The sequence below is a fragment of the Argentina silus genome, assembly GCF_951799395.1.
Source record: "Argentina silus genome assembly, chromosome: 7".
Lineage (NCBI taxonomy): Eukaryota > Metazoa > Chordata > Actinopteri > Argentiniformes > Argentinidae > Argentina > Argentina silus.
In genome coordinates, this window is record NC_139661.1 from 22,262,371 (window position 1) to 22,286,309 (window position 23,939).

Sequence of the window (23,939 nt, forward strand, 5' to 3'; positions counted from 1 at the left end):
TAAACAGCTCATGTACTTGCTAATTCACTTCAGACCACACCTACTGTCCACTTGTGTTTGTCCCTTCTGGGCTAGCATGACTGGTAACTACAAATGCTCTCTGAGTGGGACTTTTCTCCCTTTTTCCAAGCCTATTATCAATGGAGTAACACTGCTTACCACCAAGACTGCCTGCTTAAGTGATGTGTGGTGAATGACCATTGGTAGACAAGCTGTTTAAGAGCTCAGCGGATGTGGGTTTTAGCTCATATTCGGTTGCTTTGCTCATGGTGTCTTATGCTGCTGTGTGGTTGTTCAGTTTGCGTGGTTGTTTTTCACTGTTTTCTATTCTATTTTTCTGTATACAGTACCAGTACCAGTACCAGTACCAGTACCACCTACAGTACCAGTACCACCTACAGTACCAGTCAAAGGTTTGGACACACCTTGCCAAGAGTGTGCAAAGCTGTCATCAAAGCAAAAGGTGGCTACTTTGAAGAATCTAAAATATAAACCATATTCTGGCTTGTTTAATTTTTTTTTGTTTACTACATAATTCCATATGTGTTCCTTCATAGTTTTGATGTCTTTAATATTAATCTACAATGTAGAAAATAATACAAATAAAGAAAAACCATTGAATGAGAAGGTGTGTCCAAACCTTTGACTGGTACTGTCGTTTGCGGCATAGTTTAAACCGTATTGTCTTCTGTTGTACTTGGCAGACTAATTGGCATCTCACTGTCTGCAGTATATTTCTAAGTGTACTGGATAGTATTGAGCTGTAAAGTTTGTGTTGTAATTGTATTTGTCAGGTTTACAGTCAACTGAGTGGAGTGACTCTAAATCTCAGTGGACTCTATCCTCTCTAGACGTGAGGGTCCTGCCCACGGTGGGGCCAGCTGGTGGAGGGCAGGGGGGCCCTTCTGGTCCTCACAGGGTGGGGGGGAGAGTATGAGGGCGATGGGGGCTGGGAGAGAGGGCAGGGGAGGCAGGGTTGACAGGGCTGGTGGTGGGGGAGGGGAGATGGAGGAGGAGGGGGAAGGGGTGTTGTGTGCTAGTTTGGACCCCAGCTGTCCCACGCATTGCTCTAGGGCCTGGTTCTTCTGCAGAGTCTCCACGTAGCTAATCTGGAGCTGTGCCTGGTATTTCAACACCTGCTCCTTCTCATCCTGCCAGGTGTGTCGCTCCTGGTCGAAGCTGAGGGCCTGGTGTTCACGCTGCTGCCTCTCTAGACGCAGGGCCCCGTGGAGCTGTTCCAGCTGCCTGCGCAGATCCCCCGACTCCTCCCACTGGGCCTCCTGACGCTGCTGGCGAAGTTGGGCCTCCTGGCGCAGGTGGGCCTCTTGGCGCTGCTGCCTCTCCTGCCTCTGCGCCTCCTGTCTCTGGGCTTTGGCCTCGTCGCTCTGGAGGCTGAGTAGGGAATCGAAGGAGGAGGGGAGAGGGGTGGACGAGGGCTCTGAGGGGGGGCGGGGGCAGTGGAGAGCCGCCCATGGTGGGAGGAGCCCTACCGTTGCTAGGGTCGGGGTCAAGATGGGGTTAACCACCCCACCCAGCTGCCCCAGAGCCCGCTTCAGACCGAGCACCTCAACCTCAAACACACCCAGCTTCTCCCTCAGGATAGTTACCTGAGAGAGAGAGAGAGAGAGAGAGGATGAGCAAGTGTGTGTGTGGTGTGTGTGTGTGTGTGTGTGTGTGTGTGTGTGTGTGTGTGTGTGTGTGTGTGTGTGTGTGTGTGTGTGTGTGTGTGTGTGTGTATGTGTAAGGGGAAAGCAAGTACAATTTAACCGCTGACAGAAGGAAACTGTGAAATTGTTTCTAAATGTCATTCTGGTTAATGTGGATGCGTGTGTATGTTTGTGTGTGTGTGTGTGTGTGTGTGTGTGTGTGTGTGTGTGTGTGTGTATGTGTGTGTGTGTGTGTGTGTGTGTGTGTGTGTGTGTGTGTGTGTGTGTGTATGTATGTGTGTGTGTGTGTGTGTGTGTGTGTGTGTGTATGTGTGTGTGTGTGTGTGTGTGTGTGTGTCCCTACTACCTCTGCTAGTGTCCTCTTCAGCTCCCCCTCACACCTCTCCAGCTCCAGGCTCTTGTTGCTGTAGGAGTCCTTGAGGCCCAGCATGGCCTCCTCCCTCTCCCTGAGCTGGGCGTTGAGCTCCTTCAGCTGGCCCCGCAGGGCCACCATCTCCCCTGCCCGCTGGGTCACCTCCGCCTGGCTCTCCCTCAGCTGCTGCTTCAGCAGGGAGATCTCCCCCGCCTTCTGACACACCTGGAGGGGAGGGGAGGGTGGAGGGGAGGGGACCCACAATTGGCATTTTAGCAGTGATTCATCTCCAATGGGAGCAAATCGAGTCAGACTCTCAACACACACATGCATATCGCCCCCCCTAAACAGACAAACAGACCTGCTCAGAAATGAACAGACAGACATACATGCGTCCGTGCACGCAAGCACACACACACACACACACACACACACACACACACACACACACACACACACACACACGCCTAGCCCTCCGCTATCTCACCTCCCACTTGGTCTCCTCCAGGCGTGGCAGTATATCGGCCTGTTCCTTCCTGTAGTCCAGACACTTCCTCTCCAGCTCCTCTCTCTGGGCCAGGAGTGCAGCCATCTCCTCCTGCAGACAGCGCTTGTCCTGCGACAGACGCGTGATCTGGGCCTGCAGGGCGTTCTGGGAGCGCTGGGCGCGGCGTGTCACCTACAGAGCCGTGCGTTTGGAGTGAGCACATGTACGGAGAGAGGCCGACGTTAAAGCCCAGCGCCATGCTGCTGGGTCAGAACCTCATCCAACAACTCACTCAGTCAATAGATGGGTTCAAGTTGAAATTCTGGCAGTCCAGTTAGTTGGGTTTGGTGAGAGTGTCGACGTGTGACGTGTGTGTGTGTGTGTGCGTGTGTGTGTGTGTGTGTGTGTGTGTGTGTGTGTGTGTGTGTGTGTGTGTGTGTGTGTGCATGTATGTGCGTGCGTGCGTGCGTGCGTGTGTGTGTGTGCATGTATGTGCGTGCGTGCGTGCGTGCATGTGTGTGTGTGTGTGCGTGCGTGTATGTGTGTGTGTGTGTGCGTGTGTGTGTGTGCGTGCGTGTGTGTGTGCGTGCGTGTGTGAGGTCACCTGCTGCAGGCGCGAGGCGTAGTTCTGTCTCAGCTCGTCCATCTGGCGCTCCCAGACGCGCTGCTTCTCCTCAAACACCTGGACGATGGCCGCCTCGCTCTGGTCCAGGTTACGCCGCATGTGCTGCACCTGAGAGGGGAGGAGAGACGGGGAGACAACGCAAAGAGGGCAAAATAATGATTAACATTTACATTAACATTTACATTTACATTTATGGCATTTAGCAGACGCCTTTATCCAAAGCGACTTACAACAAATACATTTGTTTAAGTAAGTGAATCATCTATCCAACAGTCGTCATAAGATAAAGTAATCAATGCTCACACCAGGGGCCATAGGCAGTCGTAATGACAGAATGCTTTTTTTAGTTTTAGTTTTTTAGTTTTTTTATTAACAGGAGAGAACTTGTACAGAGGGAAAGTGGGGGTGAAGAGGTCTCAAGGGTTGGGGTTAGGGTTAATATGGGGGGGGGGGGGTAGTGGGAGTGAAGAGGTCTCAAGGGTTGGGGTTAGGGTTAGTACAGGGGGGGTAGTGGGGGGTGAAGAGGTCTTTAGGACTGGGTTAGGGGGGGAGGTTCTTGGAATGTAACATCCAATGAAATTGCGAGCACATTCTCTCATCGCTCCCACCAGTTCAGCCCAAGCAAGATCTGAAACAGGTTTGATCACGGATAACCCCTGTCTGACCCCTGTCTGACCCCTGTCTGACCCCTGTCTGAATGACCTCTCACCTCTTGCTCTTTCTCCCACAGCCTGTCCTCCAGGTCCTGGATGATGTCATCAGAGGAGGGGGAGGGGCGTAGAGGCGCAGGGGCGTCGCTCAGGTGGCTCAGCCTCTGATAGGACGATGAGCTCTTCCCGGAGGAGGAGCGGCCGCTGTCCGAGGCGCTCAACCCGTTCTGGAAAAAAATGACATAATGAGTTGACTTTATGTAATCAGGTGGAATAATGAGTACATTTACATAATCAGGATCATGTTCAAATGAGTTGCATTCATATGCCTCCTTTCACTATGCTGTCTTTACGTTACGTAAACATGTTGTTTCCACAGTACCAGTCAAAAGTTTGGACACACCTTCTCATTCAATGGTTTTTCTTTATTTTTTATTATTTTCTACATTGTAGATTAATATTGAAGACGTCAAAACTATGAAGGAACACATATGGAATTAGGGTTAGGGTTAGGGTTAGTATGTAGTAAACAAAAAAGTGTTAAACAAACCAGAATATGGTTTATATTTTAGATTCTTCAAAGTAGCCACGTCTTGGCAAGGTGTGTCCAAACTTTTGACTGGTACTGTAGATCTCTGGCTGTGGTCTCACCTACCTGGTAGCCAGGTTTGTCCAGCCTCTCCATGCCCGAGGCTCCTCCAGCACTGCCTAGTCTGTTGATATGACTGGTGGAGGCGCTGAGAGGCCCCAGGGCTGCCGGAGGCCCGTAGACCAACCCAGACCCGACGTAGGTGGGCAGGCTGGTCAGAGAGTTCCTCCCTGAGACCGACATCCCTCCCTGGACACCCCCTCCATTACCATCCTGCCCTCCCTCTGTTCTACTGCCCCTCGCTGGACTGTCCTGGTCCAGGAGCAGGGCCTCTGGGACCTCCCTTGGTTCTCCTCCTCCTCCTCCTCCTCCTCCTCCTCCTCCTCCTCCTCCTCCTCCCTCTCTGCGCCCCCCCACAGCCCTAGCCTCACCCCCGGCCCCTCCAGCCTGCCCTACCAGGTTCTGCATGGAGTGGAAGCTCTTGGGCACCACCGGTTTGAAGGCCGAGGGACGGACGAGTCCTGAGTTGTTCTGGAGGGTGATATGGATACAAAGAATGATGAAACCGTTGTAACACATTAAACGCCTATATAAATATATATATACAGTATAATCACTTACAGCAAAGGTATGAACTCAATCAAGCTGTAGTGAAAAACAATACCACCAATCCACAGCAATCATAGGGGTTATGAAATTATATAACTATATAATTTATATATTATTTATATAACTGTGTAATTAGCAAGTTATGATGTAACTGCAATGATACACAATACTGCAGTGCATGCATGAATCCAACCCACAACCTTGGAATAGCAATTACCACACTCTAACCCACTCAGGCCATTGGGACCTGACTACATACTGTACGTGTTTGAGAGATGGACATACCTGCTCCAGTTTTCCAGACACAGGAAGGATCTTCGGGGGGTTGTGGTTGGGTGGGTTGCTGTGGTTGTCTGCGGTGGTGGTCCCAGTATCTCTGTGTTGGTGCTGGGTCATCCCACTACTGTTCTTCTCATTCCCTCCCAGTCCCAACATATTCCCACACACGTCCAGGCTAACTCCTCCTCCTCTCTGCTCCCTCTCTCTCTCCCTCTCTCCCCTCTCTCTTTCTCTCTCTCTCTCCCTCTCTCCCCGCTCTCTGTCCCTCTCCCTCTCTCTGTCCCTCTCCCTCTCTCTGTCCCTCTCTCTGTCCCTCTCCCTCTCCCTGTCCCTCTCTCTCTCTCGCTCTCTCTCTGCCCTCTCTCTCTCCCACTCTCTTTCCCTATCCCTCTCTCTACCCCTCTCTCTATCCCTCCTCCCTGCCCCATTTCCATAGCCCACCCCCGTCTCCCCCCGGTCGCCGCTGGAAGCAGTCGCTGTGGTACGTTCCGTGTTGGAGGAAGTGGCAGCCTCACAAGCGGCGGGACGTTCCGCTCCAGAACACGTCCCAGTTGCAGTTCCAGCCCCGGGACCGATACTAACACTTCCTCGTTCGTCGCTGGACGCGGTTTCCTCAGAGGCCGTTGCCGGGGGCGGGGGGAGGCGCTCCGCGCTGCAGCTGCGGTCGGCCGGGCAACGGCGGGATAGAGGTGGAGCTCTGGGCAGGGTGGTCCTAGTACCCACAGACTTCATGGCAAACTCCTGCTCCCCAGCCACCCCGCTGCCGACACTGCCCATGGTAGGGTTAGGGGTTAGAGGTCAGAGGTCAGGGGTTAAGGGGAGGGGGGGGGGGGGAGTCACACACACACCTGGAAGTAGTGTGGGTCATCATTGGCTAATGGGGGTACTGGGGGCACACACACTGGAAAGAGAGGGAGAGAGAGAGAGAGAGAAAAGGGGGGAGATAGAGGGAAGGGGATTAAACATAGGTAGTGGTATTTTCTTTTTGTTATATGCTGTATATACTTCTTTGACCAGTGGAGTGTACAAAATGTGCCTCTCTGCCAGCCTCCCTTACCGACTCTCCCTCACACACACACACACACACAAACACAGTGCATTACCATTGATTATATAAAAGAGAGCTCAGAAACGTCATTGTATGTATGCATGCAAGTGTGTGTAGTCAAGTGTAGGCGTATGTGAGATCAAGTCATGATGAAACACACTTCCTACTAACTGCCCACATCCGAAAGTTCTAAGATATGACTCACAGTGATATTTATACAGCTTGTGAAGTCATTCATTTTGAAGTGAAACAGAACTCCCATCACTGACATTCCCTAATAACCCATAACATGACTGTGTGTGTGTGTGTGTGTGTGTGTGTGTGTGTGTGTGTGTCTGTCTGTCTGTCTGCATGTGTGTGAGAGAGAGAGAGAGAGAGAGAGAGACAGAGAGAGAAACAGAGAGAGAGAGAGAGCCGCACTTCTGCTCTACTCCTCCATCGTCCCTCCATCCCCCCACCCAAACGTATCTTTACTCTGGCTTTACTTCCACTCGGGTGAGTAGGCTAGTCGTAGTAAGATACAACCGTCTCTGCTGCTCTGCTCACACCCCCCTCTCCTCACGACTCTCCATCTCCCTCTCTGCATCGCTGGGCGGCTACAGCGAGAGCATCCTTAGGAATTAAAAACCCGAAAATAGATTTTCCCGAGGTACTATCGGGTTTTAGATGGAAATGATGACAAACGGGCATTTTTAAGAAATTGCCATTGACCGTTGTATCAGTGACTTTGATATGCCTACCGTATCCCCCAGTAATGCCCTATCTACCCATCACAGTACTCACTGTTTGCTGCACCACCGTCGGTTTAGGACACGACACGACAATTCGCACGGGCTAAAAGCGCGTTTCTCCTTTGAAAATCAAGCGAAACCCTAAACGGATGAAATCTGAAGGATTTAACAATGTTGTCAGGGATTGATAATATCGTCTTCGACCGCAGTCAGTGTCGGGTGCTGATGATGATGATGAAGTCAACGAAGGATGCGAGCATCAGCTGAGAGACACACCGCACACGCCCACCTCTGCCCGCCCCTTTCCCGCTCCATGGAACGCCCATTTTTAACATTCGAGTATCCAGGCCATGCACTCTGAAAACACTTTCTATGTATGTATGTATGTATGCATGTATGTATGTATGTATGTATGTATGTATGTATGTATGTATGTATGTATGTATGTATGTATGTATGTATCTATCTATCTATCTATCTATCTATCTATCTATCTATCTACCTATCTATCTATATATCTATCTATCTATCTATCTATCTATCTATCTATCTATCTATCTATCTATCTATCTATCTATCTATCTATCTATCTATCTATCTATCTATCTATCTACCTATCTATCTATCTATCTATCTATCTACCTATCTATCTATCTCTGCGGTTCTCTACTTTATCTTATGATGACTGATGGATAGATGATTCACTTACTTAAACAAATGTATTTGTTGTAAGTCGCTTTGGATAAGGCGTCTGCTAAATGCCATGAATGTAAATGTAATCTATCTATCTATCTATCTATCTATCTATCTATCTATCTATCTATCTATCTATCTATCTATCTATCTATCTACCTATCTACCTATCTATCTATCTATCTATCTATCTATCTATCTATCTATCCATATATACAATATATCTATCATGTACTATTACTGTAACATGGGTTGATCAGATGTAATAATGACATGTTAATATTTTCTACCCTCTCTCTTGTCTCTCTCTCTCTCCATTCACAAATTCAACATGTTGGAGTTACCATGGTAACTTTTTTTGTCCATTGTCAAGCCTGGCCCCTATGATCACATGATGCAGATGGGGGGGAGAGGTTGCGATGCAAGAGGAAAGGTGGGGGGGGGAGAGAGAGAGAGAGAGAGAGAGACAGAGAGAGAGAGAGAGAGAGAGAGAGAGAGAGAGAGAGAGAGAGAGACAGAGAGAGAGAGAGAGAGAGAGAGAGAGAGACAGAGAGAGAGAGAGAGAGAGAGAGAGAGGTTACTTCTCCCTCCCTTTGCCCCTTACTGTGCACGTGCCTGGTGTGTGTGTGTGTGTGTGTGTGTGTGTGTGTGTGTGTGTGTGTGTGTGTGTGTGTGTGTGTCTGTGTGTCTGTGTGTGTGTGTGTGTTCAAGAATGTATGAACTGTATGTTCAGTTATAGTATATATGTATAGTGTAGTATAGTATATATGTATAGTATAGTATAGTATATTGCCTTTGATTTCTATGAGTCAGCACAACAGAGGTATATGACAGAGCACAGAGCACCTGCTCTGCTGTGAATGAAAACTCACAATGACCACATCTGGTTGAGTAATTAGATATGGCAATATAAGAGCTGGGGGACAGTCATTTTTTCTTACCAGAATACCTTTTCAAGTGTGACATAACTAGACAAAACAGTAAAGTGAGCAAAGATGTGAGGCATTTGTTGCCTCGTTACAGTGTTATTACATATCTGTGTTATTACATATCTGTGTTATTACATATCCGTGTTATTACATATCCGTGTTATTACATATCCGTGTTATTACATATCCGTGTTATTACATATCTGTGTTATTACATATCCGTGTTATTACATATCCGTGTTATTACATCTCCTGGGTTGTTCCACTGGTTGTCTTTCAAAAACCAAAGGTGAGATATTTTCTAAGAAAGCTAGCAAGCTAATTACCATTTACAAGCTATTTACAAGCAAGCTAGCACCGCTCTGAGAAAGGCACCATCAATGTTAGCAGGTCTATTTTTAAAGCCACGTGGATGCGTGCTTGAGGGCTGACAGTGTTTTAGATGAAACCCAACCCTCCTGGTTAAAGGCTAAGACAAAGGTCATTGAAGTACACAAGACACATCCTGGGCCAAAAGAGTGCTTGTTCTCCTGTCCTCACCTGACCTTCTTGTGACTTGTTGTTTTACTGTTTTTCAAGATCAAAACCAGAACAAAAACAACTAAACACACATCAAACCCATCAGTGTGACATTCAGACACAAATACCAGAACTAATGCATTCCTTTGCACCATGTTTGGGTGCTAAAGTCTGCCTTGTGACAAAGGTGATGAATTGTAGAGGGAGGCGATACAAGTATAGATTTTATGGAATGTTTCTGTGCCATAAACTAACACTAAAACTAACACTGTCCCACATCATTGAAGTTTACGAGACCTATACGAGCTCAAGGAGCGTTTGTTTGTTCTCCTTCTAACAATCTTGTTGTTTTAACAAGATGAAAACCAGAACAAAAAAAACCAGAACAAAAAACATCTCCATCTCTAGTGCTCAATCAATCAATCACTCAATCTATCCTTCCATCCGTCCATCCAGGTGGGTTGCTTGATCCAACCTGGCTCCATCCTGCTTTTGGTGGCCCGTTCTGGGAACCAGCTGTGAGAACTGCAGCAGGATCTAGAGGACTCTATGGAGGTCCAGGAGGGTCTGGTGGTCCTCTGTGTGCCCGCTGACCTGAGTACCAGAGAGGGGGTGGAGGTGACGGCTCAAGGGCGGCTCAAGAAGGGTCATTTGGCAATATTTGAATATTTGCCTACTGCAACTTTAATGTCAGTGGGATATTTGCAAGGGAAAGATACTCATTCATCAGTCTAAAGTAAGTGTTCTCCCTCCCTCCCTCCCTCCCTCCCTCTCCCTTCAGGCTCTGTTGGTGATGTAACGTCTCGTCCTGTTTCTTCTGGTTTGTTTAACACTTTTTTGTTTACTACATAATTCCATATGTGGTCCTTCATAGTTTTGATGTCTTCAATATTAATCTGCAATGTAGAAAAAAATAAAAAAATAAATAAAGAAAAACCATTGAATGAGAAGTTTTGACTGCTACTGTAGTTATTGCTATAAACTTATATGAAGACTCTTAGACTATTATATTATATTATATAGCTGTAGAGGGGCAGAACGAATATGTACAGTATATTTTTCTGTTAGAGGATCAAACAGAAGACATATTTGAGTGCTGGCACTCCTTTTATAGTGAAATTGTTGGAAATGCAGTGGGTTTTCTTGTTGAGCAACGTAAATGGAAGTTATGTTCTGTGGTGTGTTTTCTCCAAATAGGTTTGCAAATACGAAAGCAACCATTTTAACCTCAATTATCTAATCTAAATTCTAGGACATGGCCATTAGGTCTTGAACTGTGGGCAATGATATTGGCCTGGCCTTATGATATCCAGCTTGTCAGACATGCTACCCATGCAGTAAGAGTGTCACAGAGAAAGTGCCAGAACAGGGTGTTAAAAGGGAGATAGAGGGGAGGAGGGCTTGTCCAGCCTCCAGCAGCTGTCCAACGTCACCATGACAGACAGGCCCAACTGAGGGACAAAAATATCCCCCAAGTCCCAGGAGAGACCAACTTAGCGCGGGGGTCAGAAAAGTATCGCAAAAATTCTCACTAAATCCTGAGCTTCAGCAATTTCCCCCAAAATGGGAGACTTTTCCCACCACCGTTCACTTTTTAGTTTCTGTCAGTCATTTCAACATTACTTCCATAGAAACAAAGACCACCCTTCAGTCCCACATAACCCCCCCTTTTCTATCTGACTTGGTACAGCTCAAGAGGTGGCAGTCTATTTTAGTAGTAGGGGTGTGGAATGTCCAGTTGTTATACTTGGAAGATATAGAGGACACAATCGTAGGTAGTAGTACCTCATCCACCCAGCCACTGTATCCAGTCTTTCTCTCTCTCTCTCTCTCTCTCTCTCTCTCCCACCTATCGGACTGTCTACCTGTCTCTTGAAGCGCCACATCTGAAATGGAGAGCGTCGAGGTGTTTGATTCACCTGGAAAGGGGAGGGGTCTAAGAGCCGCCAAGGAAATATGGGCAGGAGATGTGCTTTTCTCCGAGCCCTCTTTCGCTGCTGTTGTATTTGACAGGTACTGTATGGGTGAATGAATGGGGTTTGGCTTGACAATCCATGACTAACTCCGTACACATGGGGACCTTAAATGGACTTGATATCTTTCTAAAGCATTCCTATCCCTTCTGGGTTTCAGTGAATTTTGATTTCAGTTTCATTTCGGTTTAAATACACTGAATTGATATACATGTTTGGGTAGGCCTACTGTAGTTTATGTACACTGAATTGATTGATAGATTTGAGTTTTATTGTGTTGGTTATATGTTTTTCTAATACATTTATTTTGTTTAAAATGGTAATAATGACTAAGATTGAAACGTAAACTTAATCTCTGGGGTATTATCTATTCAATCATAAGGTTTGTTCATATTGCTTCATATCTTTGATTCAGGGACATTGCTGTTAAGGCTATCATCTACCTCCACCACCCTAACATTCACACATACCAACACACATACTCAAGCTGATCATAGCTGAGGACATGACACTGTAGGTGATAGTTATTAGTGTGCTTGCAAAGCAACACACTACTGTTATTTGTCATACTTAATTTTCTTCTTTGTGTCATTATTATTCTATTTTCTTCTCACTGCTACCTACAGCTTTTATGTAAAACATACCATTTCAACTTTGTAACATGCAGAGAGGCCTAACTTGAGTTGCTTGTATTCAACTTTTGATACTGATTATACTTTTTAAAATATTACCATTTAAAAGTCATTATGTCTCTAGCTACATTATCTAGCACTGTCTTTTACAAATAGCCTCCCTTCAATCTAATCTATAAACATAACTAGCTAGGTTTTTTTTTCTGTGGGACACTAAAAACTCGCAATTTCAGCCGATGTTGTCTAAACCTTTCGGCAGCTGACATTCAAAAGGTTTCTGTCGCTTAATAGTTAAGACAATAGGGACTCACACTGGAAGCTTTACAATCCTGGAAATCTGAAACCATGCCCCTCTGCTGGGGTGTGGAAACACCACTACTTATAGCTGACTTATGTCAGCCACTTACGACATTTGCTGTTTCAATAAACTCTTTCATGGGTTTTGGTTGTCAAAATAGTTAGCTGTCATCACCATCAACATAGTTAAAAGACTCAAAGATAGAACTATGTCACTAAACGTCCTCTACTACCAATAATTAGAGCCAGCTAAGAAAGCACACAAGTTTCTCCTGAAACTTCCTTTTCTAGCCTATCCCTGTTATCTGACCAATGTGGACAGACCACTCTGTGTGAACTGACCTGTTAGGGCTCTGAATGTTCTCAGCACCACAGAGATAAACCCCCCCCCCCCCCCCCCCCCCCAAAAAAAAATAAAAACTGTTATGTGGTCATGGCGCTTTATAGTAAATCTGAATCTTTATAGTAAATCTATTTGGTAGTAGTAATATCTGTGTGTTTTTCATACATAAGAAGTGCTATACTGAGAGAAGTGAACAACTGCCAGGCTGTATAGAGCACCTTTCTATCTGGACTGTCCCCCCCCCCCCCCCCGCCCCACACCCCCTCTCTCCCTCCTCCCCTCATATCACGTCTCTCTTCCCTCCCCATCTCCAGCCTGGCCGACAACATCTGCCACACCTGTTTCCGTCGCCAGGAGAGGCTGCAGAGGTGTGGCCAGTGTAAGTTTGCCCAGTACTGCGACCGTACCTGCCAGCGCGTCGCCTGGGAGGAACACAAGCAGGAGTGTGGTGCCATCAAGACCTTCGGCAAGGCCCCCAATGAGAATATCCGGTAAGGGGGGCGGGGGGGGGAGAATGGGGGGTCAGAGGGGATATACAGGATTACCCAAAGCTTGCTTGTGCCAATATATACCCCTCTGACTCATACAGTAACACTCCACATTAAGGTATACTACACCCTAACCCTAACCCTAACCCAGTACAAAGGGTTTAAAATCAGCTGATAGTACTGGGTACTTTTTTAATGATAAGGCCTTCTGACACAATGCTTTCTTGGTCACTATCAAGTAACAGACTACTAAAGTTCGTGTGAACTTTGACCTCATATTTGGTATCATTGTGTTGACAGTCTGGCTGCGCGTGTTATGTGGCGTCTGGACAAAGAGGGCGGGATCGTGTCAGACATGCAGCTCACCTCATTGGACGATCTGGAGGACCATGTGGGTGACCTGCCAGAGGACGACCTGAAGGAGCTGAAGGTGGACATCCACAACTTCCTGGACTACTGGCCGAGGAACAGCAAGCAGCATGTTGTGGACAGCATCTCACACATCTTTGGAGTGGTACGTTCTCCGTTTCACCTCTGCTTTTATTATCTTTAAGACACTCCATCTTTTCCTAACTTTGTCTTTCTCCTCTCCCCTCCTCTCCTCTCCTCGCCTCTCCTCTCCTCTCCTCTCCTTTCCTCTCCTCTCCTCTCCTCTCCTCTCCTCTCTTCTCTTCTCTTCTCCTCTCCTCTCCTCCCCTCCTCCCCTCCTCCCCTCCTCTCCTCTCCTCCCCTCCTCCCCTCCTCCCCTCTCCTCCGTTCCCTTGCCCTCCCCTCCTCTCCTCTCCTCTCCTCTCTCAGATAACCTGTAATGGCTTTACTGTCAGTGACCAGAGGGGTCTCCAGGCAGTGGGAGTGGGACTGTTCCCTAACCTTTGCTTGGTCAACCATGACTGCTGGCCAAACTGCACCGTCATCCTTAACCACGGAAAGTACGTAGCACACCCACACCAGAGCTGAGGTTAAAGGCATTTACATTAATATCCTGAATTGAAATGGAATTGACCCGACCCGAACTCCTTCATGTCTACAGTGATATTCACGTCTGAGTGTATGTATGAGGGTGTGTGAGTGTGTGTGTGTGAGTGTGTGCGCGTGTGTGCACACAAGTGTGCGTTAGACTGCGTGTGTTTGGTGTAAACTGCTTCCTGCTTTGTCTTTCAGTCAGTCGGCTGTGAATACTATGTTTCATTCTCAACGGAGGTGGGTCTCTGGCATCAAATCCCTTCCCCTGTTCTCCCCTTTCTGAACATCAGAAATAATAAACCTCACCATTCTAAACTCCTAATCCTAATCCCAGCTCCTAAAACCTCTAGAATCATCCAGAAAGACACCACCCATCTCCACTAAAAAAACCTTCACCCACAAGTCACCCTTCGACCTTCGACCCGTCACTTGTGAGGATAAACTTGATGCAGAGTTCTAGAATCTGGCTCCAAGTTTAGAGTTGTGTCACCACCGCCACTACCACCACCACCACCACCACCACCACTACCACCACCACCACTACCACCACCACCACTACCACCACTACCACCACCACCACTACCACCACTACCACCACCATATCATCATGGACTAGCCAGCTAACTCACTAATCACACTCCATCAGAAGACATCAGACACCTGATCTGACTCCATCGTACCGCCGTATAACGTCTTCTGGGACTGTCTCTGTCTGGTCACCTCTATTTAACGTTTGGGCTGTCTTTTTCTGTCTGTCTGTCTGTCTGTCTGTCTGTCTGTCTGTCTGTCTCTCTCTGTCTGAACTCAATATACACAGAGAGCTAATATATAATATATATATATATGCCATTTAGCTGACGCTTTTATCCAAAGCGACTTATATTGCAGTGACTGCATATATTTCAGTATATATGGTCCCAGCGGGAATCAAACCCACAACCTAAGCGTTGTTACCAACTGAGCCACAGAGGACCATATCATCATAGACTAGCCAGCTAACTCACTAATCACACTCGATCAGACGATGTCAGACGATGTCAGACACCTGATCTGACTCCACCGCAGGAGAGCTGTGTGAGTGATGGGCTGGTATTTTATTGCGTAACACTGATGTGAATATCTGTGAGGAATTTGCTGTGGCTAGTAGACTTCCTCTAGGGGATCTACGCGGACTATTCACATGAATATAACACACACAGTACGGTGCATTGCGGTGACATTTCCATTTTCCGTACCTGGAGCTATGACTTGATTATATGATTGCTTGCTGTGACTGGGTACATCTCAGACATATGAAGTGGCTTCCCCTCCTTGCTTCTATCCTTCATCTGCAAAAAGTTTAAGTTAACAGAGAAGTAATGCAGAATATGCCTGCTTTCACCTGTCCCTACTCTACTTCTTTCACATAAAGGGGGAAAAAAACTAAGAACACAGGCCATTTTAGACAATACAGGCCCCCCACACCTCCAATAGACCTCCATGACCCCTCCTCTCTGTCTTTCCCCACCCCAGGATTGAGCTGCGTTCCCTGGGGAAGATCGAAGAGGGAGAGGAGCTGACGGTGGCATATGTGGACTTCATGAGTACGACGGCTGAGAGACAGAGACAGCTGAAACAGCAGTACTTCTTTGACTGCACCTGTGAACACTGCAAAGGCCACATCAAAGATGACCTGAAGATGGGGGGCACGGAGGTGGAAGGAGTCAAGGTGTGTGTGTGTGTGTGTGTGTGTGTGTGTGTGTGTGTGTGTGTGTGTGTGTGTGTGTGTGTGTGTGTGAAATGATTTAGTAGCGGTTTCAAGATTAAATGTTATCTCTGTATGTCAAATCGTCACGTGACATTAGTACTGTATCAGTCCACTGTACTGTATCAATCCTCATATCGTTCTGACAATAGCCATCTGGGTCAGGGTTCATTATATGACACACACACTGGGCAATGTGAGACACACACACACACACACACACACACACACACACACACACACACACACAAATGTGCATTCACCTCACTCACCACCAGGAAGGGGAATGGGCCCCTGTCAGCACATCCATATCAACAGTTAGGTTCAAGTGTGTGTGTGTGTGTGTGTGTGTGTGTGTGTGTGTGTGTCTGGGTCTGGGTCTATTATTAGAGAGAGTCAGGAGTTATTATTATGGTTCAAGGGTTTTAATAATGAGCATAGTGGTGGAGTCATACGGTCTCTCTGTATGGAATTCCCCATGCAAGAGCCCCTGAACCTGACATATGAAAGAAAAGGCCCTTAGCATGTATGTTATGACTTGGATCTTATCTCTAATTAAATTCATCAATCTCTCCTGTACCGTAGGTGCCTGAGGAGGAGGTGAAGGAGATAACAGAATACAGCTTCAAAATGATGGAGAAGATGGACAAGGCTCGTTATGAGGGAAACTACCACCAAGTATGACACACGCACACACAATCTGATAACCTTTCACTTGTCTACAGTCATCCTACTGTCTTTCTAATTATCTTGCCACTGCTCAAAATTATCTTTTTCATCATCATCGCCCCCCCCCTCTCACCCTCGCCGTCTTGCAGGTGATGAAGATGTGCAGGGAATGCATGGAGAAGCAGGAGAACGTGTTGGCTGACACACACATCTACCAGCTGAGGATGTGGAGCACAGCCAGCGAGGTGCTCTCCTACCTGCAGTTCTTTGAGGAGGCCGCCGACCTCTCGCGCAAGATGGTGGACGGATACACGTGAGTGATGGACATGTTTATGATGACGGATGGATGATTCACTTACTTAAACAAATGTATACAGTACCAGTCAAAAGTCTGGACACACCTTGCCAAGAATGTGCAAAGCTGTCATCAAAGCAAAAGGTGGCTACTTTGAAGAATCTAAAATATAAACCATATTCTGGTTTGTTTAACACTCTTTTGTTTACTACATAATTCCATATGTGTTCCTTCATAGTTTTGATGTCTTCGAATATTAATCTACAATGTAGAAAATAATAAAAAAAATAAAGAAAAACCGTTGAATGAGAAGGTGTGTCCAAACTTTTGACTGGTATTGTAAGTCGCTTTGGATAAAGGCGTCTGCTAAATGGCACAAGTGTAAATGTAAATGTTTAGGGAGTAAAACGGACTGCGTTTCTGGATGATCGCTTTCACTGATGTGACTCACGTTCACACACTTCTTCTCCACACGCACTATTCTGTTTACCACGGTAAGCTGTCGTATGACGCTGACGTATTCATTTCCTCTCTGACAGGAAGCTCTACCATCCGAACAACGCAGCGCTGGGCATGGCCGTCATGCGGGCGGGAGTGACCCACTGGCAGGCTGGCATGATCGTGGTGGGCCACGGGATGATCTGTAAGGCCTATGCCATCCTCATGGTCACCCACGGCGCCACCCACCCCATCACCAAGGACCTGGAGGTGAGACCGATGTGTGCAGATATGTCCTAGATATATCCTGTAGACAGAGAGAGAGATAGACAGGCACAGGCACACACACACACACACACAGTCACTAACACACACACAGTCACTAACACACACCACCCCCACCACCATCTGATCCCCCCCCCCACACCATCTGATCCCCCCCTCACCACCTGATCTCTCCTCCCCCCCCACCACCTGATCTCTCCTCCCTCCCCCCCCCACCTGATCTCCCCCCCCGCCCCATCACCTACCATCTGATCTCTCTCCCCCTCCCCCCCCCCCCCCCCCCTACTCCAGGCGATGCGTATGCAGACAGAGATGGAGATGAGGATGTTCCAGCAGAATGAGTACATGTACCACAGCATGAGGGAGGCGGCGCTGAAGAACAAGCCGGCCAGCATGATGAGCGAGCCCATGGAGGAGGGCATCAGGAACCTCTTCCGCCGCAAGAAGTGACCTCACAGCACACTCCCACACAATGACCTCATAGGTCGCGGAGCACAACGTTCAGACACAACGACCTGGAGGTTTAACACCTGGATCTAGACAGTGCTAACAAGTAAAAGAGAATTCCTAGAAGGCGAGCCACATTGCGGTCACACCGGGGGCACGTTCAGCTGTGCCGTGTTTTCATAGGGAACTTACTGACAACACATGCTCTCAACAGTGTGGAATGTTCAACCTTCTGTTTGTCCTCGTTTGGGGGTCAGGGCAGAGCGTGACAGGTGAGAATTATGATGCAGCTCAATCAGCACCCATTGTTAGGCCCACTACTGTTCAAAAACAACAATCGTTTCCGTTCAATTGAATGTTGCACAACTCTGTGGCCTGCTGACCGCAGCCCCGCGTTCAGATCACCAGCCCGGTGCCTCAAGGATTTTTACCCACAGTGTAATCTAACGATATGTCAGGAAAAACATTTAAGCCGATTTCTGTGATTGCCTCATTTGTATCCCACTGGCTTTTTGTATTTGATCCATCATTAAAACTCACATTAAAAGTGCTCAATTCATTTTTAAGCCACACGGCTGGCCCACCACTTTAGTTATATGTCTGGCTAGGGAAATATGAAAGCTGCATGACACTGGTTTACAAACAATAAAGTAAAACCTAATATTTTGAGTTCAAATAAAATGAGTTCTACTAAAGTGAGACATTTAGAGATCTTCTGAATGGAAATGACCATTGAACAGAACAAATCCCAGATGGCACCATTAAGTTTGGGTCTCTTTGGAGTCTTATCAAATAGGAGACATTTCCATCGCCTTTAAACCAGCTTCCTGTCAACCTAGACATTTGTCTTTGACTTGACCTTATAATGCAATAAATGAAGAGAAGAGCCTTTTACACATGTTATTAATCCAAGCATTATCATCTTCATGTGTTTGCTTATCCTCTTGTACACAATACCTGTCTGAAAAGAGGAAGGAGAGAGTCATCTAGTGGACATATTCAATAACCACAAGGTTGTGTGTGTGTGTGTGTGTGTGTGTGTGTGTGTGTGTGTGTGTGTGTGTGTGTGTGTGTGTGTTCTCTGATCTACCTCATCTTAATCTGTCTGTGTGAAATGCAGTCTCAGAACAGAGACTCTGGCTCTCAAAGGGGTTAAGGCCCAGCCATGTCCTGTCCGGTCTTAGACACAGTGGTACTCTATACGCTTTCATTCGTAAGTCGTAAGACGTAAGTCGCTTTGGATAAAATATACAGTACCAGTCAAAAGTTTGGACACACCTTCTCATTCAGTGGTTTTTCTTTATTTTTATTATTTTCTACATTGTAGATTAATATTGAAGACATCAAAACTATGAAGGAACACATATGGAATTATGTAGTAAACAAAAAATTGTTAAACAAACCAGAATATGTTTAATATTTTAGATTCTTCAAAGTAGCCACCTTTTGCTTTGATGACAGCTTTGCACACTCTTGGCAAGGTGTGTCCAAACTTTTGACTGGTCCTGTATAAGAGACAGATGATTTAGAAGATACATGTACATGTGGTGACCTGATGGTCTTCGTGAGACCTCCCCCCCCCCCACCACCACCTACACCGTCAAAGAGGAAAGACACACTGTACACCAAGCATCTCTTACAAGCTTTATTACTAATATACAGAACACATAGCAGGACTGTCCACCTGTCTGCATCATCCCACCTATCTTTATACATAGAGTACATAAAATATATTAGTATGCATTACAAAGGCAATCTGAACAGGGGTTGTCAGGGTTTCGTCTTGCGGGGTTGCCTGGCGACAGTGCAGAGAGAGGTCAGTACAAGGGGGAACAGAGGTGCGATGATGAATGGACTACAACTAGGTGATCTATAACTACAAATCCCATCCTAACTCCCAAACAACTCCCATGGAACCCTGGCTTCGCTGGTAGCTCATTGGTGGACTCGATGAGGAGGGGTACGGCCAGCCATGTGCAGGAGCCTGAGGATGATGTTGCCAGAGTCGCTGCCCTCTGATTGGCTGATTTGGTCGGTGTCCTCCTCCTCGGCGAGACAGGATTGGTCGGTAGTGCAGCTCTCTGAGATATGAGAAAGGGATGCAGGAAGTTCAGAAAGGTGCACTAGTCTGAAATCCCCCTCCCTAGGAGAGGTCATATGTCTACTGCTGTCCCCTTCGATAGCCTTTTGGAGTTTCCTCTGTACACAGATCTAAGAGTCTAGGGGTAGGGGGTATTACTATTACAAGTGCATTATTCTAGCCCCCAGGGTAGCCTTTAATGCTTTTAATGTTTAATCTTTGAGCATATTTGCACGCGTTCTTAATTTTCATTTTCATGTCTTTATGATCTGATGAAATGTCCTGTACCTGAGTCACAGCAGACCCCTGGAGCAGCACAGTGCCCGCCCTCTGATCCACAGGGTCTCCCTCCCGCCTGGCAGGGGGTGGACAGGTAGTTCTCCTCCATACAATGTGCTGCCTCTGGGGAGCCCAGCAAGCAGCCCAGCCCCTCTCCACAGCAGATACTGGGGCCAAAGCAGTGGCCCCTGTCCCCGGGGCCACACGACATGCACTGGAGGGAAGAGAGAATTATAACGATTGCCGTATTATTCTATTCACAATCATTTTATGACATCATTCTATAAATCATTGCTCCATCAAGACAAAGGAGGTGCTTTTGATTTTGACAAGTGAATGGAATCAAAGAGTCACAGAACTCATATCCTCTTAAATCGTTGTACTCAAAACACAAGTCTTACTTCCCTTTTACTTGAAACAGTTCAGTCTGTGGAGAATAAAAGCACTTTCTGATCCAACGGTTCCAGAGAGCCCTAGTTGAGCCTCACCTTGCGTTGTGGGCCGTCCATGATGGATCTCTTCCCTCCGATGGGACAGTTAGAGATGTAGCAGGCTGAACAGACGGACAGGAAGAAGAGTAGACACACAGACACAGCAGCTCCAGTCATATCTATGAAGAAGGAGAGAGAGAGAGAGAGAGAGAGAGAAGAATGGAGAGGGAGAAAGGAAGGGCGGGGAGAGGTAAAGAGGAGGAAAAAGGGCAGAGAAAGAGAAGAGGCAGGGGAGGGAGGGATACAGAGAAAGAGAGAGGAGTGAAGACAGAGGCAGTAAGAAGGTGTTCCTGTATACAGGTACAATATGCAGAAACAAAGAGAGATAGACAGACAGACAGACGGACAGACAGACGGACAGACAGAAATGTAAACAGACAGACACTAACACACACACATATCCTCAGACTCACTTCTTGCTGATCTCCTGCTCAACAGTAGAAGTCAAAGGGCTTGGTTGGTTTCAGAGTCGCAGGTGACTGTTGAGGTTCTATGTCCTGAGGACCACCCAGGCCTCTTATATACCCTGTCCCCTCCCTCTGAGAGTGACACGGACCCCTGGTAGCCACTTAGGCTTCATTAGCTGGCCCGTCTCACTCCTCCCTCACCCCCAGTGACAGAGCTGGCCCCAAGGCTGGGCTGGGCAGAGGGCTGGGCTGGGCAGCGGCCCAGAGGGCTGGGCAGGGCACAGTCATTAGTGAAGGTCTGTGTCCGTGACCATGCATGTGAGAGAGGAGAGAAAGGTTAGAGGAATGTAGATGATGATGGAGAGGTTGGTTCCAGCCATCTCATTTATGTACTGAGATGAGAGAAGGTGGTGATAGTGAATGAGGTAGTTGTTGTAGAGTAGTATTCAACTTCAAAACATAACATGGCTGCACTGTGTTTGGAATATATGGCACTTAGCTGACGCTTTTATCCAAAGCAACTTACATTGCAGTGAGTGCATACATTTCAGTATATATGGTCCCAGTGGGAAACGAACCCACAACCTAAGCGTTGTTAGCACCATGCTCTACCAACTGAGCCACAGAGGACCACTTAAGAGAATACCAACATGTTGCCAATCTCATCAGCCAAGTATACAAATATGCTCAAAACACACACACACACACACACACACGCACGCACACGCACGCACACACACACACACACACACACACACACACACATGATTGTCACCTTAATAGACCTGCTAATTGCTCATATAGGAATTAGCACACATTCTCCAGGTCTTAGGTTAATTGATGAAACGATCTCATTAACACAGATGACGATTATCAGCAGTTTATTAAAGACTTTCCACTGTTTAAATGTGATGAGCTCAATTAGTTCCCTCAGGATCTGTGATCCTGTTATGCGCGGAGAAAGGCGGGGTCAGAGTTCATGTAAACGGAGGCGAGAGTTGGCCTCGGACGAGCGTCTGACACACTCAAACACGTGTCATACAGTTTCCATCATATCCCATTTCTAATCAGTCCAGAATATGTTACCACTGCTCTTCAACAGTGAGTCACAGAGAGGTCAGAGGTCATTCCTTTCTACCCTCCCTTCACCGATCAAATATGACTGATGCTGTCATGGAACCTCCAGATATTGAGTCAGGAATTCTGTTTGAAAGTATTTGAAAAGGGTGATGGTGTTGCTGTCCTCTTGTCTTGCACACTGCCAGTCAGACCCAACAGTCAACAGTTGAGTTCTTGCAGTGGTAAAGCGTCTCTGCCCCCCTGTGGGCGTATTGAGTCACTGCGTGTGTTACACTGTGAGGATTATTCCCACATCAACCATCTATCTATGTTGAGGAATAATTCTCCATAGTATGTTTTAAGCTTCGTCATTAGATAATCAAAATGTGGTTATTAATTAAAACATTTTTACCTTTAGATAGCCCATCCACTTAATAATGATAAGATGAACTCTTAAAAAAATAAGATTATTGGGCTTCACTTTGATTGGGATTTATGTTGTCACTTGTTATGTAAGTCACCTGTTGATACATTTTGATATATGAGATTATTATTATTATTATTATCATGAGCATTCAGAGGATGCATGGCACATCAATAAGCTTCCTCTGGTAGTCTCTCATTGGTCAACTCGATTGCACCTATACATAATTGTCCTGTAGCTGCATCACAATTTCCCACATTTCCTGAAGCCTTAAATTGCAATAAACATATTCTTATTTATGTCAAACAAGTCGGAATTTATCAAGAGAAAACTTGATAGACTTCCAGAACTCTTGGATTTACACTGGAAAACCCTGTCCTTTCATTTCATTACAATTTATAATATTTACACTCTATAATATTCTAACTGCATTGTTCTCATTTTTAAGTGTTCAAAATTGGCCTAATCTATCCCAAAGCTGTGTAAATCCTTATTTCGTAGAGAAATGGAGATGTCTATCTAGTGTTTCCTTATTTTTCTGCAGGAAGGCACTCGGCTTGTTGACTTCCTCTCCCCTCCCTTCCTTCCTTCTCTCCGAAGGTACTCATCTGAAAAATGAGAACAAAGTGATTGTTCCTGTTCTCTTTCTTAAGTCACTTCAAATGCTGTCTGCGGACGGGCGGCTCATTGTCAGGAGCGGGGCCAGAGGAGAGAGAGCAGAGAGACACAGGTACAGCGGGCTACAGCACCTCAGCCTACACACAGCTACAGAGGGCAGAGTCCAGGCTGGGCTACACTGGTCTACGCTGGGCTACACTGGACTAGGCTGGGCTACACTGGACTACTGGGCTGGTGAGTGGTCACAAACACCGCCTCAGACTTAAATAGGGTACTGGGGGGCATAGGGACGAGGAGGGGCTTCTGTTTAGTGTCTGGGTTGTATTGTGTTGGATCCACTGGGGGTACACACGGCAGGGCATGAGTTGGAGGACAGGGGTCTTTGGGTATGGTGCCATCATCATGGTCAGGGTGGGTAAAGAGAGACTGTGTGTGATCCAAACATTTGAAGACTTGTATTCCATCGATAAAGGATAACATCATAACACTGAGCATCAGAGGTTGCATGGAGCCCAATTAAAGAGGACATACTATATCAGAGTACGTTTTTTTGGATAGTTGTTTGAAGATGCATTGATATTAGGTTCATAACTGCTTAATTGTAAACTGTTTGACATTTGGCACGGTCCTCTGCAAATTATTATTTGTTGCCTCTGCTTATATCTGAGAAGAAAATTCAGAGAATTTAACAAGACCATTCAGATACCATCAGATAGTTGCATATTTTCTTGTATGAGAAAATAAAATAATGTGGGAAACATGTAAAAAAAAAGAAAAACACTCTTTTACCATGAATCTGTGCTCTGAAGTTTGTTTGAAACACATTAGT

At 46.5% G+C, this 23,939-nt stretch overlaps 3 protein-coding genes across 4 annotated transcripts; 1 reads left to right on the forward strand and 2 right to left on the reverse strand.

Annotated features, from left to right (window-relative positions):
• Positions 1–821: 821 nt before the first annotated feature.
• lzts3b (leucine zipper, putative tumor suppressor family member 3b) lies at positions 822–5,426 on the reverse strand (the record flags this gene model as incomplete). Its single annotated transcript, XM_083672940.1, has 7 exons — positions 5,265–5,426; positions 4,437–4,901; positions 3,841–4,008; positions 3,111–3,239; positions 2,507–2,698; positions 2,014–2,244; positions 822–1,607 (listed from the first exon to the last, which is right to left on the reverse strand). Exons 1-7 carry the CDS (start codon positions 5,412–5,414, stop codon positions 822–824), a joined length of 2,121 nt encoding a protein of 706 aa, XP_083529066.1. The 5' UTR covers positions 5,415–5,426.
• Positions 5,427–10,967: 5,541 nt separating this feature from the next.
• Positions 10,968–18,274, forward strand: smyd1b (SET and MYND domain containing 1b). Of its 2 annotated transcripts, XM_083673132.1 has the most exons (10): positions 10,968–11,191; positions 12,738–12,914; positions 13,212–13,425; positions 13,710–13,840; positions 14,073–14,111; positions 15,387–15,582; positions 16,204–16,296; positions 16,437–16,600; positions 17,122–17,290; positions 17,597–18,274. In XM_083673132.1, exons 1-10 carry the CDS (start codon positions 11,070–11,072, stop codon positions 17,753–17,755), a joined length of 1,464 nt encoding a protein of 487 aa, XP_083529258.1. In that variant the 5' UTR covers positions 10,968–11,069; the 3' UTR covers positions 17,756–18,274. The 2 variants fall into 2 exon arrangements, with proteins under 2 accessions (XP_083529258.1, XP_083529259.1); XM_083673133.1 differs by lacking the exon at positions 14,073–14,111.
• Positions 18,275–19,687: 1,413 nt separating this feature from the next.
• LOC310806514 (isotocin-neurophysin IT 2-like) lies at positions 19,688–20,719 on the reverse strand (the record flags this gene model as incomplete). Its single annotated transcript, XM_083672641.1, has 3 exons — positions 19,688–19,833; positions 20,121–20,325; positions 20,600–20,719. 3 exons carry the CDS (start codon positions 20,717–20,719, stop codon positions 19,688–19,690), a joined length of 471 nt encoding a protein of 156 aa, XP_083528767.1.
• Between the last annotated feature and the right edge of the window lie 3,220 nt (positions 20,720–23,939).

Bases quoted from the DNA above. Each gene is read 5' to 3' on its own strand.
- smyd1b (XM_083673132.1), top strand. From the start codon at position 11,070: ATGGAGAGCGTCGAGGTGTTTGATTCACCTGGAAAGGGGAGGGGTCTA. The intron at 12,915-13,211 runs GTAAGGGGGGCG...TTGTGTTGACAG, and splicing joins GCCCCCAATGAGAATATCCG to TCTGGCTGCGCGTGTTATGT. The intron at 13,426-13,709 runs GTACGTTCTCCG...CTCCTCTCTCAG, and splicing joins TCTCACACATCTTTGGAGTG to ATAACCTGTAATGGCTTTAC.